General features: G+C 37.0%; 1 protein-coding gene across 1 annotated transcript; it reads right to left on the bottom strand.

Annotated features, from left to right (window-relative positions):
* Positions 1-1,167: 1,167 nt before the first annotated feature.
* On the bottom strand, positions 1,168-2,383 carry LOC142606300 (serine/threonine-protein phosphatase 7 long form homolog). Its single transcript, XM_075777674.1, has 4 exons — positions 2,109-2,383; positions 1,930-2,020; positions 1,404-1,799; positions 1,168-1,314 (listed from the first exon to the last, which is right to left on the bottom strand). Exons 1-4 carry the CDS (start codon positions 2,381-2,383, stop codon positions 1,168-1,170), a joined length of 909 nt encoding a protein of 302 aa, XP_075633789.1.
* Between the last annotated feature and the right edge of the window lie 8,008 nt (positions 2,384-10,391).

Here is a 10,391-nt window from a genome sequence, read left to right as displayed (position 1 = left end):
TCAGCTAATGATTTTGCTGGTCATTACCATTCAGAACCAAATCATTGCTCGTTGGGGCTGCTTATAGTTACGTCTAAATAAGCTTTGAAATATAAGAGCAAAAAGCCATATTGCATCATCATGGATTTGCATTTGGATTTTAGGATTTAAAATCAAGGAAATTGATGAAAAATTGTTAGTATAAATTGTTTGATCATTTCATATCCACATATTTATAGAGCTCAAATCCATCCAAAGTTTTTTTCCATTTTATATTTTATTCAAGTCATTTAAACTAAAAACCGAAATGTGAATGCTTCTTTTCAAATAGTTCTATTTAAATACACCATTAATAAAATCCTTCAATACTGATAGTTTGAAATAAGTGAAAAATGTACATGGTGATTAAGCTACTAATTGATATTCATGACTATTATACAAGTGCAAAAGAAGAAATGAGCCCTAGTTTCCAACATAGATACAGGATGCTCGTGGCAGCTTGCAAGAACAAAAGACTGCCATAATAATCTTAGGAAAATGTTAACAAGCACCGCTTGTTAAGTACAAAAAAAAACTCAAAAAAAAAAAAAAAGTAAAAAAGACACCAAATAGTACCTACAAAACTGAAAAAATGACATAAACTGCAAAAAAACAAAAAACAAAAACAACAACAAAAATTTTGTCAAAAAAAAGTAAAAAATATTGTGGTTAACGGGCACATTGCGGTGCCCGTTAACACAACCTATAATCTTATTGTCAAGTAGCTCCAAATTGATAGAAAGTACAATCTATTTCTTACCAATAAGTTTGAAATTTGTGTTTTCTACCAACCATCCAGCACTATCCTTTGTGAGTCCCACAGAGCTTGTATCAAACTCCTTTTCCCACATTAGTCACCCGAAAGCAAAATTAATTTAGTTCACAAAAAAAAATTATTTTAAGTATGGTTTGTTAAGATTCTGCATTATCTTTTGGCCCTAACAAAAAATTAGATGTCCAGACAAAAGGAGAACTACAAACATGAATAGGAGATGCACATGAGGTGGGTGGAGGGATCTCGGGGCCAAGACATGCATGTGGGGCGAGTGGAGGGAATTCAGGGCCAGTTACAACATGAAGGGTTGCAGCACGCTGACCATGACTATGTCTTGCAAGAGTTGTGCTCGTGCTTGGCCTTGTAGTATCTTCTTATTTAGTTTGAAGCCCAATGTTGGCCTGATCATTATTTGCACCTACACGATCAAGTTTATTCACAGCCTTCAGGGCATCCAAAATGTGCTTGTGTTCTGGACTGCCTACAGGGAATTGCTGCAACAGTTCTAAGTGTTTTTTAATCTGCAAGTAAAGAACCACCATCAGGACATCGAACACAACCATGGAAACACACAACTCAAATTAAATGGTAACTAACTGCTACACATTACCATAAAATCTAATAAAGTGCTATTGCGGTCGATATACTTTCGAGTTATCCTACGGTACCAACGGAAATATCTATGATCACGAGGCATATCACTAATTAGTGCCGGTGCATGACACACTAGTTGGTATCGATTACCCCATTGATGGATATGCACTGCGTGCTCCGCCCTCCAATTTCTATCTACCTCGCTTAGGTCTATTCCATGAAGTCGTTCGTTAGTATCAACATCAACGAGAATGTCTTGCATCAACCTAAACTGACGAAGGACACGATCCGGTTGGTGTTTCTCTACTATGCAGAAACACATAAGTGGCACAACTGCCCTCCACATATCCTTCCCTGCAACACAGAAGGCAGGAAGGTGGCTCAATTCCGATTCATATGGCTGCCACATAACCTACAATAGCCAAAAAACAGGCAAACGTATTAGGCATTTTTCCAAGTACTGCAATATATATATATATATATATAATTTCACCAAGAGTACATATTGTTCAAAACATTATGAAAGAAATCTCTTGTGCTACCTGGTCCGATTGCATTCTACATAACTGCTCACGATAATGGACCAAAGAGGAGTATGATAGCCTATTCTGTGTACATGGCACCCACACCCACCTACAATTATGAGGGAATCAACACCTACCACTTAATTACTAACAGAGTTATGCAATGATGACGCAATCAATTTCATGCAAAGACTTACTTAATGGAGAGTGGATAATTTAGTCGTGATGGGCCATTAGCACCCTTAGGTGGGGGCACTATCTTTGGGCACAAATGTGGGAATCTGGCCCATGCCCAATACTGAACCAAGAACATCGCCCCACCAATCTGTTTGCCATCCTTATGGCTTGCCCGACATAACTCTCTGTACAACCATGCAAGGCAAGCACTACCCCAACTATACTGTGGCGGATTGCAAAGATTTCGCAAGAACTCCAAGAACATCAAATGCACTCTATCTCTTGACTTGTCCATGAAAATTGTATCCCCTAGTAGTGCTAGAATATAGCACCGGGCATACTAATGCACCTCAACTTCCTGCGCATTAGGAGACAACGGGAGTGCAATGTGTTCAAGAAGTTGTTTGATGAGAATTCTTTGCCCCATCAACACAATCGTATTGCTAAGCGGAATAGTAAATCTAAGCAAATCATTACACTCCTAGCACCAATCCAACAAAGTCGGCCCAACCAAGACCTCACCATCGATAGGAATCCCCAAAATAACCTCCACATCTTGTAAGGTGATCGTCATCTCACCATGTGGTAGGTGGAATGTATGGGTCTCCGGCCGCCATCGCTCAACTAAGGCTGATATCAAACCTTGATCTATCTCTCTAGACGGGGTCCTATAGAGTCCATCTAAACCTAGTAACTTGATAATATCAATCACCCGATCATCCACCATCGGGTCTCTTTTTGCCACATCCTCATGACAACCACGGCATTCAAGTGCCCCCGGATCCTGCATAAGATAAAACCAAGGCTTAATATATTTACATCAACCACTACATAGAGTGGTTACATCATTAGGACCAATAACAACACAAATTTGTAAGTACCTTTTGTAAGTCAAAGAGAAGATATAAATTTAGCCGGTGTTCAAACTAGATATTTTACCTCACCCTCCCAAATATCATTTGATCGATGTTGTTGTTGTTGTGTCAACACTGAACGATCTATGGGACCAGGACTGACAGTCTCAACATCCTCAACATCCGTAGCATCCATCTGCTCAAAGTTTAAGTGTGATAACATACAAACACACTGCAATATTCTAGTGGAACTAAAATTTTAAATCAAAGCAAAATAACCATAAAGAGACAACAATACATTAAGAAATAAAAAGAAAATAGCAGATTCGTGGAAAGAACTTACCTTCTGTAAATTCTAGAATACACATGGAAGTAGGATATTTCTCATATAAGGAAGAACTTTGATTCAAAAACCTTGGAAAATGAGAACTAATACTCAAGAAACACCCATAGCTATAAAATGAATATTAAAACCTGGAAGTGACTTTTAATTTGACGCTCCGTTTGTTTCAATGGAAAACCTGGTGTAAAGATAGTTTTCCTTTTTTTTCAGTGTTTGGTAGCATAAAAAAAGATGAGTCAAATGAAAACTATCTTTGGACAATATAAAAAGTATGGCTTATTTTTAGAGATTGTTTTCCATTAAATTTTTTTAGAAAACAACACTATCTCACAGCAAGCTAAATAAGGGAAGTTAGGAGGTTATTTTTCAACTCATTTAAAGTTGCTATCAAACATTGGAAAATGAGATAGTTTCATAGAAAATGCTTTTAAGAAAATAACTCATTTTCTAGAAAACACCATTGTTGAAACAAACAAAGCGTGAAAGATAGTTAATCCCTGGGTGTCCATTAGCTATAGGATCTCCAAGTTGCTTGTAATGCTACTTTTGAAGCAATATAAAGATCTTAAGGGAAAAAAAAGAGCATTGCATAAGAAACACATGATTTATCTGGTTCAACTTTTGGGCTACACTCATGAGTCAAAGATGGCAAGAATTATTTGACAATGATAAGAGAATGATAATACAATTTCAGTCCTCTACCCCTCTTAAACTGTCACCCCTGTTATACTCAAAATTGGATTCTCACAGATGTAATACTAGATCTGAGAAACAGTACCCTTTTCCATACTACATCAGTTACAAAAGGCCTGGACAAACATTCAGGCTTATACAAAAAAGTCAAGCTGAATTCCATGAAGCCTGGCAGTGGTTTCCAGCTGGGCTGCCCAAGCCTCAGCTTTTTCTGTAAATCACTTAGAGCCCAGTGTTTGAACTCTTATCCTATTGTGGTACAAAATAAATAAAAAAAGCCTTTTGTATCTCCCCCCCCCCCCCCCCAAAAAAATCTGAGTTTCATGCTTCAGCCTACTCTCAGAACCCTACCCCGCTCTCATCAATAGTTGCTGCCTTGTAATGCAGAAACCTTGAAAAGAATTAAAAAACAAATTCCTGTGAATATTTTTCTTTGTACAGTAAGATGATAGTTTCATCAATTGAACTAGTTTTATAATGCTCTACCCATGATTTCAGGGATACACCATGAGCAAGAGCCCAGAGATCAAGTAATTAAGAGGAATCCATTAGACAAACACATACATTAAGTGCAAGGACATGAACACTATAAGCACGCTTGTTTGTGTCTCTGATTCTGAAATAAATGCAGCATAATTCATAATCTTATGACATGACATAAGAAGTAAATATCTTCTTAAAATGATAAATTCAGCGAGCGAATTGCATAAATTTAATCATGAAGGTCTGCCCCTTGTTTTTTTTTTCCTAGTTAATCGTGAAGGCGTGACATAATAATTTCACAAAGAATATCCCACTTAGTTGTGGTATTTCTAAAGAATAGTAGTAGAATCAATGATATTAAAGATTTATCAAAAGGCTTCAAACTTTGAAATAAATAAGCAAGCTCCAGCTCTCATAATATGAATCACTTGTGATAGTAACAGTATGCCACTACAATTTATAAGCAGAAACATATTGATTTTTTGTCTTTTTGTCTCTCTTTTTTTTCTTTTTCAGTTTGTGTAGGTGTCCTAAAAATAAAAAATCATTAAACTCAAAAGAACAGTATATAGTTATCTCCAAAAATGAAACAACAGAACAATGAAGTAATGAAGAACCAGGCAACCAAATCAATAAATTTTTCCATGTTAAATGTGATTCCTAAGGCTTATCCACAGTCATTGATCAGTTTTGAAGTATATACAACGTACAGTGTGAATTTGAAGTAAGAAAGTAAAATATACTCAAACTAAAAATTATATTTTAGAACCAATGTTCTGTCAAAACCCTTTATAAAAATAAAAAAACAAAAAACAAAAAAAAGAAGAAGCAAAGAACTTAGTGATAGAATCAATTACCTGACAGTGAGAGAGAGATGGTGAATGACCCAACGAGGCTCGAAAGGATGCTGGGCTCGGAGAGATGGTCAATATAAAGGGAGGGTCCGATGAGGACAGGAGCCTAGGGGTGGCAATTCGTGTTCGCGTGTCGGGTTCGTGTCGTGTCAAGTCATGAGTATTTGACTACATAGTTCAACACTAACCCGACATGTTTATTAAACAGGTCAAGATTCATCAACCCTAACACGACCCATTTATTAAACGGGTCAGTCGTGTCGACCTGTTTATGAACTTTTATCAAAATGAAAAATAATAATTAATGAAAAAACAAAAAAATAAATATTTTTAATATAAAATTCAGAACTAACAAGTAACTGCATCACAAATAATCATCCAAAATTAAAGCATATCTCAATATCACAAATAATCAATCACAATATGTCAAAGAAAATAAATCACAACAACTAATAAGTTTATATACCAAGAGTTTGAAGGGTATATTGGTAAAATATCATTTAATTAAACGGATCAGACGGGTCAAACGGGTTCTATGTGTTCAACACTAACCCAACCCATTTATTAAACGGGTTAGCCGTGTCAACCCGAATATGACACGAAATCGTTAAGCCTCAACCCATAACCTGCTAATTTCGTGTCGTGTCGTGTCGGGTTTGCAGGTCGTGTCAAATTTTGCCACCCTTACAGGAGCCACCGACGACAAAATGAGCCACCGATGAGTTGAGAGGAGAATGAGAGAGAGAGAGAGAGAGAGAGAGGACAGGTCTTGTGTTTGAGGGCCAAAATGGGCAATTAGCCAAAGTTGCTGAAGAATATAGTTAGTAAGCATTGGTTCGAAAGTAAATATAATTCTAACATCTCGAGTCTAAGAGAATCGATTTTAGGGGCCAAAATCGAGTCTCAAAGACTCGATTTCCATGGTCTATCACATCTAATGTGGCATTTTATCCACGTGGTGACCACCTGAAAATCGAGTCTTAGAGACTCGATTTACAAACCAAAAAAATTTCAAGACCCTCCCAAAAAAAAAATTCCCAAAAATCGCGACCTGGGTCGCGCCGCCTGGGTCGTGCACCTGGGTCGCGTCGCCTGGGCTGCAACCTGGGTCGCGCGCCTGGGCTGTGACTTGGGTCGCGTGCCTGGGTCGACGGCGATGGACCTGTGGTGGCTGAGCGCAGGAAGAAGATGAACAGATGCACAGAGGATTTTAAATGAAACTCAGAAGGAGAAGAATGAAACTCAGAAAAAAAGAAGGAGAAGGGAAATAGTGAAAGATAGAAATCGAGTGTCAGATACTCGATTTTCAGGTGGAGTCCACGTGGAAAAAGTGCCACATAGACTTGATTCGACCATGAAAATCGAGTCTTTGAGACTCGATTTATAGGCCTAAAATCAACTCTCTTAGACTCGAGATGCTAGTAAAAAATATAGTTTATAAACAGTACCTATTAATTATAATTTTTAAAAATTAATGTTAAATTCCCATTTTCGTCGGGGTTTGAGCTTCTGGGTGTTTTGAGTGTTTTGTGTTTGGGTATAATGCACTGGGGTGGTATTTTCTGTCATGGAAATCGAGTCTTAGAGCCTCGCATTCACTTTACGTCGATTTTGCCACAACACTGGAACTCAAGGGACACACACGGGAACTGAAGTCTTTTAAATGCTTGAGTTTTGTCACCGAACTCGAGTCTTAGAGATTCAAAATCCTAGTTTACCAAATAGTTTTAGAAACTTAACAGCTAATGAAATTGTACACATGTATGTATGCTTCAATTATTTATTCATGAACATCTCCGTGTAAATCACTACGGTTGCAAACTCAGCTAGCTATGAATCGTGTAATATATCAAGTATCAACACTAAATTCACTATTCGTTTACCCACTAATATGTGGTAACATATATCAAACATTGCATGTGAAAAGTACTCAACAAACAAAAGTTCATATCGTATTCAATAATCCAAAACAACTTATGTTCTTAAAATTTAATTTAATAATAATAATAACATGTGCTAATCACTTTTCAAAAAAAAAAAAAAAAAGTGCTAATGGCATTCACCATACCACTAAAACAATGCATCTAAACAGCTCTTTGGAAGCATCTCAAAAAAACAACTCTTTGGAATTTTATTTTATTTTTTAAATATATGCCATAAGAGCATTTCCATCAGCTGTGTCAAATGCTAAATTTGGCACACCAAATACCAAAAACCACTCACATCATGTGTTCTAAATGTCAAAATATTTGGCATGAGTAAATAGTACAATCTCAAAATTGGAAGCTTATGGACAAAAATGGTAAAATTTTTATTATTTTTTTATTCTCTTTACTCTCTCCTCTCTCATTAGTCTCTTCCACTCCCATTCTCTATCAACCTCTCTTCTTTTCTTCTTTCACCCTTTTTTCTTCTTACTCTCGTTGCTTTTCTCTCTTCCTCTCAGCCTCGTCGCACCACCTCTTTGACTGATGTTGATCTTTGTTGCTGTGGTTTTTTTTTTTTGGCAGTGATTTGATGGGTGGGTTTAGATGGTGATGGGCAGATCGGTGGTGGTGGGTTGTGATGGGCAAATTCAGTGTAGGGTGGGTTTGCTTGTGGGTGGGTTGCATTGGTGATGGGCGGATCGGTGGTGGTGGGTTGTGATGGGTAGATTTAGTGTTGGGTAGGTCGGCCTGTGGGTGGGTTGCAATGGTGATAGGCAAATCGGTTGTGGTGGGTTCTGATGGGCGAATTTGGTGGTGGGTAGGTCAGTTTGTGGCTAGGTTTCAATGGATGGGTTGGCAGTAGGTGGGTGGATTGGCGGCAGCAGTGGGTGGGTGTGTGGGATGCAGCTACTTGGGTTGTGTTTTTTGTTTTTGTTTTTGTTTTGTTCTAAATAAAAGACAGCCAATGGATTTTGTTCTAGTTGTGATGTTCTGATGTGGTGTGTTTGATTTTGGGTGTTTATGTGGTGTTCTAATGTGGTGGTTTTGGTGTCCTTGATGGTGAGTTGTGGGGTGATGGACGATGGTGGGGTGGGATGTGGGGCGTTGATGGATGCTGGTAGCAGGGGTGGGCTGTAGGTTGGGGTGGAGGTGGTGGGTTTTATTTTTTATTTTTATATATTGTTGGTTTTTTTAATGTTATTTTAATATTTGTATATATTATTTTAATGTATAAAATTGAAGAATAGAAAATGTGATGTATGGTGAATTGTAAAATGGTGTGTTAAAATAATAAAATAGTCTTTTTGATGCTTCGAAATGGCATTTTTATAGAGCACCTTATGGGAATGCTATAATAACATACTAATCCTATAATTATTATGTGGTTAGAGTTAGATTCAAGTTATATTTGATGTAACTTAATGTAACATTACACCACTCAATATTTTTTGAGCTATGTAAAGATAATTCATAGATCATAGTTTACAAATTAATTGGATTAAAAAAATATTTTGAGTAATGTAAAGACTAACTTGGCATGGATAAATTATATGTGTGTGTGTGTGTGTGTGTTAACTTTATGCATTCGATGTTCATAAATAAATATTAAATAATATCGCACTAACACAAATTGCATAGAATATAATTTTTTAAAATATAAAGTAGATTAGAAGTTTTTTTTTTTTAACAAATGACAAACAAGAAGTTATTAGTTGTATAATATTAACAAAAAAAAATTCTTTATTAACATTAATTTAATAAAACATGATCCAAAAATGTTGACAGAGATGATTCTATTGTACATTATAATCATACAGTTTAATGTAATATAGTACAGGAAACACTGATTATGGAAATTATGGGTGCCCGAGGACCGAGGATGAAGTTGAAGAGTTGCAATATGGGTGGGGGGATGCCACGGGCCATAGGCTCGAGGAGGAAAGTTGCCCGAGGAGAGGAAGAGATAAGTCAAAAAGACTCTAAGGTATTCCAAGTGGGAGGAGGGATCTGATGAGAGAGAATCAAAGATCATAGGGGAAGTTTTTAGTTCGGGGTAGCCTGTTGCCTCCGCATTGAATGGTGGACAACAGTTTTATCAGCTGCATTGATGAAGAAGTGACCTAAATAGTGCAATTCACAGCTCAGCAGCTCTTTCTACCACCTTCATCAGATGTTTAAAGGGGCATATGTCACGATGAGAACTTTGTTAGGTAAAGATGGGGGGTCAAGATGTTGTGAGAGTCTTTCTTTGGATAGTACCCAGGCCCAAATAGAAACAAGGATTCTAGGCCCTTTACTTGTTGTTTGGTGGACTAGGCTTGGTTCACTACAGCTAAATGGGAGCTGATTACGAACCAAGTTGTGTGCAAGTCACATAAATCTCCTTAAGGCAAAAATGTGATTCCTCCTAAGCAACAAAATATCATTATAAGTGTTTTAGTGTCATAAAATGACCATTTACTTTTTCAAAATAAGTATTCATAATAAGAAGGAAATTGAAATAGAGCATTTGAGACTTATCTTTTACTATGTGAACATTTAAATGAATTCCTTCACTTGGTACCCTGAGCATAATATCGTGGTACCCCGAACGTGATGTCGTGGTTCCCAGGGGTACTAGGCCTATAAGAACCTAGAATGCTGATTCTCTAAATTATACAATCTTTCTCCATGCTTATTATGCAATAGAGTTTTGTTATTTCCCTTTACTCTTATAGGTCTTGCATAAGAACACACTATACAATACACATATTTTCAAATAATTGTTAATTTCTTATATTAAGATATACATTTTAATACATATACATATATGTAAATGAATTTCATGAGAATGATTCAGCCATAAGGATCATGGCCCCAATTCTCACAGATTAGTGCTTTTGCACAAGACTTATGGGATTTGGGGCTCAAGTCCAAGTGACTTTGCTTGGGCATTGCCTTCCAAGATAGTTAGGTGAGGAGAATTTTGTGGGAGAGAGTGATATCTTATGTGTGCATATTTTTGGCATGTGTTTCTTTGGAGGCTAAGTGATTTTGCACAAGACTTATGGGATTTGGGGCTCAAATCCAAGTGACTTTGCTTGGGCATTGCCTTCCAAGATAGTTAGGTGAGGAGAATTTTGTGGGAGAGAGTGATATCTTATGTGTG

The sequence above is a fragment of the Castanea sativa genome, chromosome 8 (assembly GCF_040712315.1).
Source record: "Castanea sativa cultivar Marrone di Chiusa Pesio chromosome 8, ASM4071231v1".
Classification (NCBI taxonomy): Eukaryota; Viridiplantae; Streptophyta; class Magnoliopsida; order Fagales; family Fagaceae; genus Castanea; species Castanea sativa.
This window is presented reverse-complemented; position numbering and strand designations above follow the sequence as displayed.